General features: G+C 41.0%; 1 protein-coding gene across 1 annotated transcript; it reads left to right on the plus strand.

The window, feature by feature from the left end:
• Nucleotides 1–591: 591 nt before the first annotated feature.
• LOC129851446 (diphosphoinositol polyphosphate phosphohydrolase 1-like) lies at nt 592–17,739 on the plus strand. Its single transcript, XM_055917994.1, has 5 exons — nt 592–875; nt 2,312–2,422; nt 13,236–13,280; nt 13,385–13,469; nt 13,592–17,739. Exons 1-5 carry the CDS (start codon nt 777–779, stop codon nt 13,786–13,788), a joined length of 537 nt encoding a protein of 178 aa, XP_055773969.1. The 5' UTR covers nt 592–776; the 3' UTR covers nt 13,789–17,739.
• Nucleotide 17,740: the final 1 nt, after the last annotated feature.

Genomic DNA, 17,740 nt, shown 5'->3' on the forward strand with positions numbered 1-17,740 from the left:
ATGATTTTTACTTTTAATGTGGTTGTGCAAATATACTTAACTATATTTAAAAACCAAAGACTTTTACTCAAGTAGTATTTTACTGGATGATTTTCACTTTTACTTGAGTGATTTTCTATTAAGGTATCTTTACTTTTACTCAAGTATGACAATTGGGTACTTTTTCCACCACTGGTATAAGGTAATTGAGGTAGCTATGTACATATAGGTAGTGGTAGAGTGACTAAGCAACAGGATAGATCATAGACAGTAGCAGCAGTGTATGTGGTGACTGTGAAAGTGAGTATGCAACTAAGGTTTTAGAAGTGGGGGGACATCATAATAATTATTATTTTTTTTTAAATTCAGTTCGGATAAACGCTCCAAACAGGCTACCCGACCGCTTGGAGGCGTCCGAGCAGTCGAGTGGGTTCTGCTCGGACGCACATGCAGGAACGCCCTGAATTGTGGCCCGCAATTGCGTCCTCCGGGAAACCAGCGTAATTTGCGTAAATTCTCTACTTAGTTTCGTTTTTTCGTAATTAGATGCGGTATTCCTCAAAATAAGATACGTAATATCCTAAAGCAAATTTCGTTCAAATGTGCCATGTTACGTTGATTACGCAGTTATCTTCATAATGGCGACCGTGCTGGAGAAGCGCCTATGCTTGTGAAAATGAAGCGAAGAAGTTATTTATTTTAATATAACGCCGGGGTTACCCATAGGAGGACGTTGCATCGAAGACAGCGGCTTTCCCATTGTTTGAATTACAGTTTTGGTCCATTGGTAGCCCGAAATGATGAAGTTAAAGTTAAATCAAACCCGGACATACGATGGGGATGGCTACAAGAAGCGGGCCGCCTGTCTGTGCTTTAGGAGTGAAAGTGAAGAGGAGGTGAGGACGAGGATGCAGGGGTATAGAGTGGGCCGCAGTTCAGGAAAACCAAAATAGCTATAGCTAGTTAGTGTTTGTCATTTGCTAATTGGGAAGGTAACTTAGCTAACTGTTAGCTACTGGTTTTGGTGTGTTGGTTTGTTTTGTTGAATCAGCGAACAGGTCGACCACCCAGGGATATCTAGCTAGTTAACGTTGTGATAGCTAGCCAAATGTTGAGCTAACTAACTAGCCAGCTAACTTGGTAGCTGATAACTACAAAGAGTGTGCTATTTTATTATATCTAGCTAGCTAGTTAACTCGTTGCGGCTAACCAAACAGTACAAATATTACTAGCTAACGTTAGTTGCTTGCCACATTGTTGGTTACCTAGCTAGCTAGGCTAACTAACGCGTAGCCAATTAACGTTAGCTGCTAGAGTAACATAATAACCAGTGCGCTAGCCAACACTGTATCTTCTTGATATCTAGCTAACATATTGTTAATGCTAGCTAACGTTAGCTAGTATATTTCTGGTTATAACGATCACTTTAAACACTATGACAATCAATGTTTAGTAACATTGTCAATGGCTCAAAACTAGTATCGATTCGTCATTAAAATGAATTTAGCTAGCGCCAACTACTAGTTATTTAGCAACATTTGCTAGATGGATAGCTACCGTTAGCTAAATAGCTAGCTATGGGCCTTCCTTTGCTTGGATGGGACTAGCAACAGGTAACTTGACTGGCACTACCACGACCTAACCGTGCTTGTGATCAAACTAGCTACCTACCCAGTTATTCCTTCAATATAGCTAACAAATCACTTGAATAAGTCTACTAGCTGTTTTATCTGGAGGTCAGCTAATAACCCATTGCATCACTCATATGACCCATATTATGGGTGCCAACCTGGCTAAAGACAAGTCGGTGTCACCAAACCATCTGTCATCACTGTCTGTGGTAATCCATGATTTATATTGCTCTACACACGCCTTTGGTAGTAATGTTTCTTGCTTGTTTATGCGAGGGAGCTATGCCTAAAATATGCATGCATAATAACTATATGCATTAGGCCAGGGGTGTCAAGCTCATTCCATGGAGGGCCTAGTGTCTGCATTTTTTTTCCTAATTCAATTAAGACCTAAACAACCAGGTGAGGGGAGTTCCTTACTAATTTGTGCCCTTAATGCATCAATCAAGTACAAGGGAGGAGCAAACTTGCATACACTTGGCCCTCTGTGGAATTACTTTTGACACGTGCATTAGGCGATCTGTTCTTGCGAATGTCAGGTGTAATTTGAATATGACTGACGTTTTCATCAACACAGTAAAGAAGCGGGCCGTAGAGAAGTTGTCTCAACAACACGCTCTGCTGTGTTTACATTGAAACCTGAAACTCTGGATTTGGTGGTGCTCAATGCTGGTGCTCAATGCTGTATCGTCTTACTGCAGGTGCTGTTGGTGAGTAGTAGTCGGCATCCAGACAAGTGGATCGTCCCTGGTGGAGGGATGGAGCCAGAAGAGGAGCCCAACGTAGCTGCAGCACGAGAAGTCTGTGAAGAGGTTAGCTTCTTTCACTCTCATTTCATTGACTGTAATCATTCAAACTATATTCCCGCCCTGTATCCCCACATTTGAGGGAACCTGTAGGTGTCTTCCATAATTGTTATGGATATTGGAGATGTTGCTCTCTTTAGGTGTGGCTTTTGGGGTAGACATAATCAATGTTTTTTTCCCTGCAAACCACACCCCTTGATTACAAATGGCAACAAGTTGTTGAGATTTGTCCATGTGAGTAGGCTTTTTACCTTGATATAGCTTGTTGAAAGATCGCTCTTTAAGTTTTGAGTTGAACACGTGTTAATCCATGTTGGTCAAAACACATACACTTTGGGCGGTGCAGTTGGTCTTGATCATACTCTGTTTGTGTACTGAAAAAATAAAGGCAACATCCACAGTAGCTAAGCAGACAAGAATGTTGGTGCCAAAGGAAGCTTGGCGACTAGTGTTTTTTTTACCTCCCGCTTCGGGCTAAATGTGTCAATGTGTCGTTCATACATGCATAATCACAAAATTCCAAGTTTTGAAAGCACCTGTTCACTGGAAGCAGTCCGGTGCTGTCCCCCCCCCCCCCCCCCCCCCCCCATGGACCTACCCCCTAGCAATTCAAGTTCTAGCCAATAAGCTTCAGCCCCTTGCCATTTGAGTGACAGCTAGCAAGATGCTCAAACAGCAGAGTGAGAGCAAAATGACATGGTGCACTTATCTGCACATATGTGATGTAGTGTGCAACTTTTGGGGACCACTTTTGGCTCCTAGCGCTACTTTCAGAACTACTGGCTAAAAAGTATACAAAAGTACCAAAGAATCTCTTTAAAGAGATGCTTTTGGATTTTGGCACTGAGGCCCTTAATCTACCTCCCCAGAGTCAGATGAACTCGTGGATACCTTTTTTTTAATGTCTGTCCAGTATGAAGGAAGTTAGGAGGTAGTTTCGTGAGCCAATGCTAACTAGTGTTAGCGCAATGGCTGGAAGTCTATGGGTATGTGCTAACATTTGTGTGTTGACATACTGTAGCCTATTCTGTATTTCAACGTTGATGCCTAGTCACTGTAATTGAACCATGACGATTGAATATTTACATTTGAGCCCAGGGACTTTTCTTCACCGGGTGGGATGAAGAGGGTTTCTCTGTTGCCAAGTAGGGCCTCTCCAACTAAGAATTAGGTTTTAGAAAATAATCAGCAGATTCATTCTATTGGGAGGTATCCCATGTCATGATGTTTTAGAGCTGGCGATATGAACAAAAATCCATATTGCGATAAAACATTTTTAGATAACGATAAATAAGCGAGAAATTATGCAGAATTATTTTTGGGGAGGTGCTAGAGCTGGGCGATATGGACAAAGTCATATTGGTATAAATGTAACTATTTTGCTCAATAACAATAAATACAACGTTTTTAATGGACATTTACTTTACATTAGAAGCATGGCTCTAGACAAAAATAACAGTGCCAAGTAAGATTACTGAGATGGTAGCCTATGATTTAACAAAGTAAGCTATTTCATCTAAAATATACAGGGAATGCATTATTGTTATGTGCAGCCTGGCAAAATAGGATCCAGAATTATCCAATTTTATTTTTGACTCTTCAAATAATTTTCCGGCGTCTTTGTGCAGGCTAGCTATATTATTCACCACCTGATGAAGTGGGAAAGTTGTGATTTTGTTGTTCTATAGCCATGTAGGTTAATTAATCTATCAGTAAATGTAGGTTAATGTCCTGCAAAAACTTTCCAGTGCTAGGCCTAGGCTACTTGATGTAGCATCTCAGAAAGTTGTCCAACAGCCAGACTGGGACGGGGCGTTTGATTTCACCACCTGATAGACAGTTTTTAGTGGGTCATTAGATGGAGAATAAAGAGCAGATTGAGCGCTGTACTCTAATCTAATTTTATTTGTCACATGTGCAGAATACAATGGGTGTGGACCTTGAAATGCAGTGAAATGCTTACTTACAAGCCCTTAACCAACAATGCAGTTCAAGAAATGGAGTTAATAAAATATTTACGAATTAAACTAAAGTTTAAAAAAAAAAAAGTAACACAATAACGAGGCTATATACAGGGGGTACCGGTACCAAGTCATTGTGTGGTGGTACTGGTTAGTAGGAGTAAAGTGACTATGCATAGATAATAAACAGCAAGTAGCAGCAGTGTAAAAACCGGGAGGTGGGGGGGTGCAATGTAAATAGTCCGGGTGGCCATTTGATTAATTGTTCAGCAGTCTTATTGTTCACAGCAGTCATCCCTCGCAGGATGCTGATATCATCTTTTACCCTGGCTGCTCACTGCTCAGTAAGTTAGACATAAGTCCAGCAGCTGAGTTGACATCTCTGGCTTGGCTTGCCCATTGATTTTCCATTGGGCACAGTGTTTTGTGTGTGTAGACATCACATTGGTAGCACAGTCTCTTAAGGTGTTGACTAGGGCTGAGATTTGCCAGGGACCTCAAAATACAATATCACGATACCTGCAGTGCCTTCAGCAAGTATTCACACCCCTTGCCTTTTTCCAAATGTTGTTGTTACACCCTGAATGGATTAAATTGCTTATACATACCCTATAATGTTAAAGTGGAATAATGAATTACATTTTTATTTTTGACTGATTTAATTAAATGAAAAGATGAAATGTCTTCAACCCCTTTATGGCAAGCCTAAATAAGTTAAGGAATATAAATGTGCTTAATTAATCACATACCTGCCCTCTGTGTGCAATAATAGTGTTTAATGTGTTTGTTTGTTTAATGACTACCTCATCTCTGTACCCAACAAATAAAACTATCTGTAAGGACCCTCAGCCGAGCAGTGAATTTTAAACACAGATTCAACCACAAAGACCGGGGAGGTTTTCCAATGCCTCGCTAAGAAAGGCACCTATTGGTAGATGGGTTAAAACAAAAGCAGACATTTAATATCCCATTGAGTATGGTGAAGTTATTAATTAATTACACTTTGGATGGTGTATCAATACACCGCCACTACAAAGATGCAGTCGTCCTTCCTAACGCAGTTGCCGTAGAGCAAACTGGGGTACGCCAAATAAAAATGTGATACATGTTATTATAATTCTTTCCTCCACAATTTCAGCTGTATTCATTGACCTGGCTAAGGCTTTCGACTCTGTCAATCACCACATTCTTATTGGCAAACTCAACAGCCTTGGATTCTCAAATTACTGCCTCGCCTGGTTCACCAACCACTTCTCAGACAGAGTTCGGTGTGTCAAATCGGAGGGCCTGTTGTCCGGACCTCTGGCAGTCTCTATGGGGGTACCACAGGGTTCAATCCTCGGGCCAACTCTTTTCTCTGTATACATCAATGATGTCGCTCTTGCTGCTGGTGAGTCTCTGATCCACTTCTACGCAGACGACACCATTCTGTATACTTCTGGCCCTTCTTTGGACACTGTGTTAACCAACCTTGAGACGAGCTTCAATGCCATACAACTCTCCTTCCGTGGCCTCCAACTGCTCTTAAATGCAAGTAAAACTAAATGCATGCTCTTCAACCGATCGCTGCCCACACCTGCCCGCCCGTCCAGCATCACTCCTCCGGACGGTTCTGACTTAGAATATGTGGACAACTACAAATACCTAGATGTCTGGTTAGACTGTAAAATCTCCTTCTAGACTCACATTAAGCATCTCTAATCCAAAATTAAATCTAGAATTGTCTTCCTATTTCGCAACAAAACATCCTTCACTCATGTTGCCAAACATACCTTCGTAAAACTGACTATCCTACCGATCCTTGACTTCGGTGATGTCATTTACAAAATAGCCTCCAAAACCCTACTCAATAAATTGGATGCAGTCTATCACAGTGCCATCTGTTTTGTCACCAAAGCCCCATATACTACCCACCACTGCGACATGTACACTCTCGTTGGCTGGCCCTCGCTTCATACTCGTCGCCAAACCCACTGGCTCCAGGTCATCTACAAGACCCTGCTAGGTAAAGTCCCCCCTTATCTCAACTCGCTGGTCACCATAGCAGCACCTACCTGTAGCACGCGCTCCAGCAGGTATATCTCTCTGGTCACCCCCAAAACCAATTCTTCCTTTGGCCGCCTCTCCTTCCAGTTCTCTGCTGCCAATGACTGGAACGAACTACAAAAATCTCTGAAACTGGAAACACTTATCTCCCTCACTAGATTTAAGCACCAGCTGTCAGAGCAGCTCATAGATTACTGCACCTGTACATAGCCCATCTATAATTTAGCCCAAACAACTACCTCTTTACCTACTGTATTTATTTATTTTGCTCCTTTGCACCCCATTTTTTCTATCTCTACTTTTTTTCTTTTTTTTTACTTGCTATATTGTATTTACTTCGCCACCATGGCCTTTTTTATATTTTTATTTATTTATATATATATTTTGTTTGCCTTCACCTCCCTTATCTCACCTCACTTGCTCATTTTGTATATGGACTTGTTTTTCACTGTATTATTGACTGTATGTTTGTTTTACTCCATGTGTAACTATGTGTTGTTGTATGTGTCGAACTGTTTTGCTTTATCTTGGCCAGGTCGCAATTGTAAATGAGAACGTGTTCTCAATTTGCCTGCCTGCTTAAATAAAGGTGAAATAAAAAAAATATATAAAAAAATACCAGCTCTACTGGTAGTACTGCTACTACCAGCAGTACTGCACCTGTCGATGACACAAGTTGTTCTGCTTCCACGAGCACATTCAATGCTATCATTGGTAGTTCTACATTTGTTGTTAGTTCAGCTAGCATGGACACTGACAGTTGGGAATTTGATGCAGCCGAAGAGCTACTGCCCCCTTACCCGGGAAAGCACCGAACAACAGACGGAAACGTTGGACCATCGAAGAGGCGCAAATATTATGAGAACTACATTGATTTGGGGTTCACTTATATTGGGAGTAGTGCCTTTCCTCAGCCACAGTGTGTTATATGTGCAAAAGTACTTTCTCACAACTTGATGAAACCTTGACTCTTGCGCAGACATTTAGAAACAAAATATGCCCATTTGAAAAATAAGCCACGGGAGTTTTTTGAGCGAGAATTAAGACTACTTTCGAGTAGTAAGACATGTATAAAAGCAATAGGTGCCATTTAATAAGGGGCTAGAAGCGTCTTATATGGTGAGCTACCGAGTGGCTAGGACAGGGAAGTCCCATACTATCGTGGAGGACGTAATCATTCCTGCTGCCGCGGATATGGCTGGGGGAAATGGCCAAAAAAACAATAGACAATGCCATCATCAAACGGCACTGTTTCACGACGCATCGGTGACATGGCAGGAGATGTTTTGAAACAATTACTGCTTCGCATACAAGCCAGTGAATTCTATACGTTACAGCTGGATGAGTCAACAGGCGTGGTGGGCCTGGCACAGCTCCTGGTATATGTCTGTTACATTTATGGGGGGGTTCAATTAAGAAAGACATCCTCTTCTGCAAACCACTGGAAACCAGGACAACATGATAGGATATGTATAAAGTACTGGACAGCTTTGTGACATCAAATGGGCTTTGGTGGTCAAGATGTGTTGGTATCTGTACTGATGGTGCAAAAGCCATGACAGGGAGACCTAGTGGAGTGGTAATGCGTGTGCAAGCAGTTGCTCACGACGCCACTTGGGTACACTGCCGCATCCACATGGAGGCTCTTGCTGCCAAGGGAACGCCTGACAGCTTGAAAGACGTTTTGGACACTACAGTGAAAATGGTTAATTTTGTTAAAGCAAGGCCCCTGAACTTACATGTATTTTCTGCTCTATGCAATGATATGGGCAGCGACCATGTTCGCTTTTACAATATACAGAAGTGCGCTGGTTATCAAGGGGCAAAGTATTGACACGTTTTTTTTATTTATTGAGAGACGAGCTTAAAGTTTTCTTTACTGACCATAATTTTCACTTGTCTGACCGCTTGCATGATGATGAGTTTCTCACACGACTGGCCTATCTGGGTGAGGTTTTTTCTCGCCTGAATAATCTGAATCTAGGATCTGGATCTAGGATTACAGGGACTCTCAGCAACTATATTCAATGTGCGGGACAAAATTAAGTATATGATTTCAGAATTTGGAGCTCTTCTCTGTCTGCATTAACAAGGACTCAAGCTTATGACAATGTCAAATGTGATATAGCGCTTGAATTGGTTGTGTAATTACACAGGTACTTTCCCGAAACTGATGACACAACTGGATTTGTTATCCCTGTGATGCCCTGCCTCCAGTCCACTTACCTATATCTGGACAAGAGAGCCTCATTGAAATTGCTACAAGTGGTTCTGTGTGAATTTTACCTAATCAGAAGCCCCTGACAGATTTCTGGATTGGGCTGCTCTCAGTATCCTGCCTTTTCAAATCTCACTGTTAAGACACTGATGCCCTTTGCAACCATGTACTAGGGCTAGGCGATATGACCATATGTATCGTGTGACGATAGACGTTTTTCTATCGTTTCATATTATGCGCTATTGTTTGTTTCATTGTGTTGCAAATCACACTCTTTACGGCAATATTCAAAACGCATGGATGTGGTTTGGGTATGAAAAGTCTGACACAGACCAGAAAACCGTTCTCTGCAAAATATTCCGCAGGCCGGTCCCGACAACAGGCTCAAACACCACTAACCTCTTTTACCACCTATGCAAGAATCATGCGAAACAGTACGGAGAGAGTCTACGGATGAGACCCAAAAAGTACAGTAGAGTGCTCAAAACAAACACCCGACTCTGACGTTTTGCCCACGGCACCCCATATGTCAAAGAATCGCGAAGATGGAACGAGGTAACCGCTGCCATTACAGATCTGCAAAGAAATGGCCCCGTTTTACACGGTCGAGAAACGGGGGTTTCATGAGTTGGTGCTAACCCTCATCCCAAGGTACCAAATGCAAATTGATATGTGACGCGTATTAATGCCAAAATAACATGCAAAACTGGCAAGCCCCCCAAAAATATAAATATTTATTTTTAGGCCTATATTTATTTTGTTTGCAACAGTGTTTTCTATTTACCCCTTTAGATTTTATACATTAATATTTTGTTGCATGCTTAATTGAACATTTGCACAAAGGTTCTAAATAAAAGGGGAAATAATAGTGGTCTAAGGCACTGCAGTGCTAGCTGTGCCACCAGAGATTCTGGGTTCGAGCCCAGGCTCTGTCTCAGCCGGCCGCGACTGGGAGAACCATGGGGCGGCGCACAATTGGCCCAGCGTTGGGGACCATGCTAGAATGAAATCCATAGCCCTACTGTCGCCAACAGCACCTTGCTCAGTCAATCCCACAGCCATAGCAACCACTGCCCATAAACACTAATGGAAATCATTTGTATTTTTTATTCACATCAAGATATTGTTTGTGTGCTAGTTTGCTGTGCCTGCACCAGAACTCAAGTATATGTCATAGCTTGTTCTCTATCTTCTTTTTAAATACGGAGCCAATTTGTTTTCAGTACTTTTATTCCCATGGCTGATCAACTCATTTTCTCATGGCTCTCTTGTCCCTCTGCATCAGACATATGGTGAGCAATATGTTTTGTCACACCGACCTTATGCCATACCGGGATATTCGGTAATACCGACACTGAAGATAAGGGGTGCTGTTTTCAACCCCACTGATGCGCTGTAATCCGAAGGTTAGCAATGCTAACAAGTACATGTAAAATGCGAACTAAATGCTAACAATTTTATATTAAAAATATTTTCTAGAGTTTCTGACCTAAACTATACAAGTAACTAAAAAATGCTATTAACAGTTTGCTGCACGCACAAAAACAATATTAGCCAGCAAGGCTCTTGATCCAGGACGGGATTCTCTGTTACCAAGCGAATGCTTGATTTTTGAAAGAAGCTAGATAGCAACTACCTACTGAATGAGCAAACCAAAGGCACAACTGCAGAGCATTTAGCACATTTTAGACAGTTAATTTAATAGTTATAAGATATCTAGCTGGCAAACATTTAGTTGTGAATTCCATACTGTAATTAGATTGCCTGGCGCATGCTGCCCAACAGTGAGTGGCTCACAAGGTCACCAAAGTATTGTAATAATATCGTATCGGGAGGTCCCTGGCAATTCCCAGCCCTAGATAGTCAAACTACAGTGTCCACATCCACTCGTCCTCAACTGACCTGACCCAGCAGAGTCCAAATAGACTGGAATGCAGCTCTAATGCTCATGTTCTTCACTCACGTTCTCATTATGATGCGGAGGGTGGCCATTTTTGATAAGAGGAGGTGGTTGAGAGTAGAGGTCGACCGATTATGATTTTTCAACGCCGATACCGATTATTGGAGGGCCAAAAAAAAGCTGATGCTGATTTATTTTTTATAATGTATTTGTAATGATGACAATTACAACAATACTGAATGAACACTTATCTTAATTTAATATAATACATCAATAAAATCAATTTAGCTTCAAATAAATAATGAAACATGTTCAATTTGGTTTGAATAATGCAAAAACAAAGTGTTGAAGAAAGTAAAAGTGCAATATGTGCCATGTAAGAAAGCTAATGTTTAAGTTCCTTGCTCAGAACATGAGAACATATGAAAGCTGGTGGTTCCTTTTAACATGAGTCTTCAATATTCCCAGGTAAGAAGTTTTAGGTTGTAGTTTATTATAGGACTATTTCTCTCTCTCTACGATTTCTATTTCATATACCTTTGACTATTGGATGTTCTTATAGGCACTTTAGTATTGCCAGTGTAACAGTATAGCTTCCATCCCTCTCCTCGCCGCTACCTGTGCTCGAACCAGGAACACATCAACAACAGCCACCCTCGAAGCAGCGTTACCCATGCAGAGCAAGGGGAACAACTACTCCAAGTCTCAGAGCGAGGGACGTTTGAAACACTATTAGAGCACAACCCGCTAACTAGCTAGCCATTTCACATCGGTTACACCAGCCTAATCTCGGGAGTTGATAGACTTTAATTCAGATCACAGCAGAGCTGCTGGCAAAACGCACGAAAGTGCTGTTCGAATGAATGCTTACGAGCCTGCTGGTGCCCACCATCGCTCAGTCAGACTGCTCTATCAAATCATAGACTTAATTATAACATAACACACAGAAATACGAGCCTTAGGTCATTAATATGGTTGAATCCGGAAACTATAATCTCAAACAAAACATTTATTCTTTCAGTGAAATACGGAACCGTTCCGTATTTTATCTAACGGGTGGCATCCATCAGTCTAAATATTCCTGTTACATTGCACAACCTTCAATGTTATGTCATAATTACGTAAAATTCTGGCAAATTAGTTTGCAAAGAGCCAGGCGGCCCAAACTGTTGCATATACCCTGACTCTGCGTGCAATGAACGCAAGAGAAATGACACAATTTCACCTGGTTAATATTGCCTGCTAACCTGGATTTATTTTAGCTAAATTTGCAGGTTTAAAAATATATACTTGTGTATTGATTTTAAGAAAGGCATTGATGTTTATGGTTAAGTACACATTGGAGCAATGACAGTCATTGATTGATTGTTTTTTTAAAGATAAGTTTAATGCTAGCTAGCAACTTACCTTAGCTTACTGCATTCGCTAACAGGCAGGCTCTTCGTGGAGTGCAATGTAATCGGGTGTTAGAGCATTGGACTAGTTAACTGTAAGGTTGCAAGATTGGATCCCCCGAGCTGACAAGGTTAAAAATCTGTCGTTCTGCCCCGTTGTTCCTAGGCCGTCATTGAAAATAAGAATGTGTTCTTAACTGACTTGCCTAGTTAAATAAAGATTTTTATTTATTAAAAAAAAAATATTTATTTTTTAAATCGGCACCCAAAAATACCGATTTCCGATTTGTTATGAAAACTTGAAATCGGCCATTCCGATTAATCGGTCGACCTCTAGTTGAGAGGAACGGAAGTCTAATCTTAAGAATTAGGCCTAGGCTATCCAAACCCTGCCTATTCACCAGTCAGCCCAGTGGTGGTCTTCCCCATATTATCTGGTTGAAGGCATGAAGAGTGTGGGATTGATACTGGGGTATACTGCCTATGGGGTCCAGGTTTATTAATAGGCTGAAATTGGAACCTGAAGAAGATACATACTGCTGGCATCCCCTAGTAGTATATAAACCTGGCCCAGTACCCCTCAGTCTCTGGGAGTCGTGTACAAAACGCCTTCAAAACACCTTCTCATATCTCCCCCACTAACTTTAAGCATCAGCTGTCAGAGCAGCTTACAGATCATTGCACCTGTACATAGCGCATCTGTAAATAGCCCACCCAACTACCTCATCCCCATATTGTTGTTTATTTATTTTGCTCCTTTGCACCCCAGTATCTCTACTTGCACATTCATCTTCTGCACATCTATCACTCCAGTGTTTAATTGCTGAATTGTAATTATTTTGCCACTACGGCCTATGTATTGCCGTACCTCCCTTATCTTACTTCATTTGCACACATTGTATATACGCTTTTCTGTTGTGTTATTGACTGTACGTTTGTTTATTCCATGTGTTACTCTGTGTTCTTTGTGTTGCACTGCTTTGCTTTATATTGGCCAGGTTGCAGTTGTAAATGAGAATTTGTTCTCAACTGGCCTACCTGGTTAAATATATTTTTTTTTAAAGGTGTGAACTTTGGTGCGTTGAGGTACTGCTGTGTGCCGTTTTTGATGTATTAGGATAATTGTGTGAAAGATGATTTTTGAAAGGCATCTTCAGGACATATTGTAGCACAGGCTACACACAACTAATTCATCGCTCATTACTGCAGTGACACAGGCCCTTAAGATTGAAAGAATGATGTATTAGTTCCTTAGATATGTGTGTTGATTCGCTTCCTTGTTTGTTTGTTTTTTCAACAGGCAGGTGTGAAGGGGACTTTAGGTCGCCTAGTTGGAATTTTTGAGGTGAGTTTATGACCTTACTAGGCATGCTTAATGTGATTTGGGAGTGGAGAGAAATATTGACTTTGTTCTGAATTTTTAAAAGATAGTTAATATATATCTTACAGAACCGAGAGAGGAAGCACAGAACCTACGTCTACATTCTTATCGTAACTGAGGTCCTGCAAGATTGGGAGGACTCTGTCAACATTGGTGAGTGGTTTTCATTTTTAAATCTGATTGCACTAGATTGTTTGAATTCTGGTTATAGTTGTCTCATGTTTGTCTTAACTTGTGCTTAAGTTAAATGGTGTCTGTTCATGTTCCTTTAACAGGGAGAAAAAGGGATTGGTTTAAAATAGACGATGCCATACAAGTGTTGCAGTGTCACAAGCCTGTGCAGGCCACCTACTTCGAGCCTCTCAAGGAAGGTTGCCTGACCAGCAACGGGACGCCCCTGGTGGCCACGATAGGCGGAGAACTCTCACCCACCTACAACATCAACCAGAGCTCTGTGTCGGGTATCAGATAACTAAAACACAACGCTGACACAACCCCCAGGAGCTCTCACCACCACTCTCTCTCTTACTTCTATTATTTTTATCTCAAATACCAACATGGGTTGCCTTGCCAACTCTTTTGTGCCAGAGTTGTGGCGCAGACTTGACAGGTGTTGGGTGAAGATTCTGAAACACTTTGTAAATGTAATTTTTGACCCTTTTTGTTATTATTGTATTGAAAATTGCATGAAGCATCCCTCACTCTCCCATTCTACTACCTTAACGCGCCCTTAGCGTGGTGTTTATTGAATGCAAGAACTACTTTTTACTGTTGTGATGTAAAAGTGTATACTTAGCGCTTAAGCTCAAGGCTTTCAATGGTATTTTATGTCTTTTGGTTATTTTCTGTGAATGAATGTGGCCAAGAGTGTTTTCCCTCTTAAGTATAGGAAATTCGAGCCTGACCGTTGTTTTTTTTGGGTCCGATTCAGATTTCTTTTGGGGGGTAAAACGTGCCGATATACAGTTTTACACCTGGGAAGTGAGTGTTGTTTTTTCCCCACACTGAATTCTCATAAATTACCATCCAAGAGAGCAGTTGTTCAATAACTATGCCTCTAATGTTGATTTCATACATTGTGATAATGACCCATCATGAGAATGGCGGCAAGTATTCAGATCAGCATGAGATTCCCATTTTTCATTTTATTTATTGAATATTGGTGGAATTTTCTTCCGATAGTGGTAAAAGGCCTATATCTGCCGACAATATCGGTGAACTGATATATCGGTCGGCATCAATAGAAAATGTTCTCTATCTGAATGGACAGATTGTGGAAAGTTACTTGTTTTGCATGAGCACTGGTATGTTTTGTCTTACACATTGGGGTGACCTGACACTGATTGTGCAGCAATTGTGGTAACCAAGGTCTTTGAATTATCTTCATTTAGCTCTGTATTGTGGTTATTGGTGTTAATATTTTGCAGGTTTCATTCGAAAGACTAGGCCCTTTTCTACATGGAGTTATGACCCGATTGTCAAGTGTAAATTTTCCCCTTAGTCTGGAAGCTAGCCAGCCATTTCAATATTACATTTTGGGCAAAAAATATACTATAGAAAGGTCTACTCAACTAAAGATGTAGAAAAGTCTCCTATAGAGATTTTATTTCTCCAGTGTCTATCTATTTTAATGTTCCCCTAGTCTGTTGATAGTGGTTCACTAGACACTGAAACAGTTGGCAGATCCCCTACCGACCGAAATGTATCAGTTTTTATCATTTAGAATTGCATGAACGACTCCAGTCTTCCTCCATTTATTTTCCAGAGGAAAGAAAGGACTGCGGACTGCGAAAGGACTGCATTGCCATCTATGGACTGACTTACCTTCACCCAACACATAACTCTTAATCACATTTTCAGATTCTCCCGACTCACATTAACCTCAGTTTATAGCAGATGTTTACATTGTTCATAGCATTTATTTATCACACCAGACAGCTAGATGGGTATTTTAGATTACTTTTCAGTAAGGTATTTTTTTAGTATAGAATCTGCATTCCTGAACAAACACATGATACCTACCTGCTTGACATTCAAAGTCATGGAATCTAAAATGCTGTCTTGGCAAGATGCAGAACAAATGAGCCTTGTACAGTTGGATACTTTGTTTTTAACATGTAAAAATGCTTTTGGATAGTTTTTTGCTCTCAAATGTCTGGCAAAAGTCTCTCTAGCCTACCTGCGATACTAGCCTTGGATGGGGCATGGAGCAGTGGTTCAATACTGTGAAACTGGAGGCGCTGTAGATGGCATGTAAAGATGTTGTATCGTAAATTGTTTATTTCTGTTTAGAACAAAGGTGAGTGTACAAATGACAAAAACAGTTATCTGACGCATTTGTGAGTGCTATATGTTGCTCAAACATGGCTGTAGAGTTGACTCGATCCTCAAACAAGCGGTGATGTTGGGTTTGGAAGTTTTGTTGATGAGTTGCTTTGATACACAGTACATAAGGGCTGGGGTTGAGAACTCAAATGATATAAGCAGCTGAGATGCCGCCTCAGATGTTCTATGAAGACCATATGCAACTGAGGCCGAGGTAATAAAGTGAAGTGAATCACAGTTAACATACAAAGGACTCGATTCAATCACATCCGCTTTAGCCAACATTCTCATAGCGGTTCTCTTGGCGGTGTGGAACTGCATTAGAGCTGTCAAATCCACTGGCAGCTCCTGGTATTATACCTAGAGCGGACATTGCCATTGGCTGCACGGAGTCACATTAAGAGAGACCCCATGTAGCCTTGTTTACAAGTTGGAACACTGGAATGTGAGATATAATTTACACTTTGATTAGGCCGATAGAAATCCTTATTTTGTTTTCTGATTTTCAATTTGAGCATTATTTTTAAATAGTGTAGGCTCTCGTTCTAAGCTTCTAATGCAAGTTGGACGGGTGTGGCATTGTAACAATGAGCAGCTGCACACTGATTTGATGGCTCCAACACAGTTGGAGGTGTCAGCTATTGCCAGTTAACTCTTATTCTAATTGAATTTAGGCCGAAATGTAGATTCTCCGCTGAGCACTTCCAAACCACTAGTCTACCATACATGGCAGCACTGCGCTGTTATGACATTATCTTAGTCTCTGACAACCAACGCTTATACTTACAGGCCACTACATCTCCCCCGTTATCTCTTTTGCCCCGTCATTGTTTCAGTAGCTCATCATTCGCTCTCCAAACGGAGCGTTATCTATGTTCTCCCCAATCCCAGACTCAATGATGTAGGCCTGTTCTCTAATTGGCAATGGATGTGAAATATCTTTAAGGGTGTAACTAAGTTGAGTGGATGACATATCAATAGAAATGCTACAGGAATCCCCACTCCCTCTCACAAAGGCCTAGGACTTTGAACCAAGATGTATTGCTTTTTAAATGAGCTGCATCAATGTGTGGGGGAAAAGTCTTGGAACTGTCTAGTGAAGACTGGATCCTTTCCAATATCACCTGTCAAACCCACAGAGCAGAATACATTTAGACCTGTATTTCAATTCTGTGGTCAGCCTTCCTTAAAGTCCACCATTTTCTTTCAATGATAATGATCTAACAATCAGCTTAGAGCTGGAAAATCGGTATGAGGGCAGGCAAGCGCAGGGGGGAAAAAAATGGATATTCATGTAACAGCCCATCAATGACTACTTGTTCTTTAACCTTTGTCAATTTTGTGTTCCTGACAAGATGTGTTATACATGTGCTGCTTTAGCTAGTATGCAAGTCTTATAGCTAGAGGCTCTCCGATACACCCGACTAAAACCTAGTGTATGTTTTCCCCTTACCATATCACAATTGTTAAGTTATTTTAATGCAATGAAAGTTGAAGTGGACAAGGATTTATACATGTATTTCTCTTCCTAAGGGATGATTTTACACAGCACTGCTGTCAAAGCCTTGAGGATGAATGAAAGTAGGAAGGATGCATTTCTAAAAGGCCCAAAAGCGACCTCTGCTCCAATAGGCCATGGTCCTTCAACACACTAAATATTGGAAATCACATGACCACTGGGAAACGATTAACACCAGCTAGTGGCCAGGCAGTATTCTGCAACAACCCACGTTAAAATGTTTTGCCTCAATGTTCAGTTGAGCATTCTGCAGTATTCATGGCATAGCACTTAATTGGGATAGTGGTTAACAGCTTGATCCTTTTTCAATTGGACCGTCCAGTAATGGACCTCCCGCTATGTACAAATTGATTAGGCAAAAATCGTAATCCGATTGTGTAAAAAGCTATTTGGACTACCTAATGTTTCCATTTCCCTCAACATAAGCTCTTGACCTCAGCCTTTTAGTTTCCCTACATATTTGTAGTAAAGGTACATCTCTGGAATTTTATTTCTCGTCATTTGGGACTGTGGAATAAACCAGTGGACTGAAGATTGTAATATAAAAATGTGCCAACAAATAAAAACACCAGTATTTCAG

This window comes from Salvelinus fontinalis, chromosome 3, assembly GCF_029448725.1.
Source record: "Salvelinus fontinalis isolate EN_2023a chromosome 3, ASM2944872v1, whole genome shotgun sequence".
In the NCBI taxonomy this organism is placed as follows: domain Eukaryota; kingdom Metazoa; phylum Chordata; class Actinopteri; order Salmoniformes; family Salmonidae; genus Salvelinus; species Salvelinus fontinalis.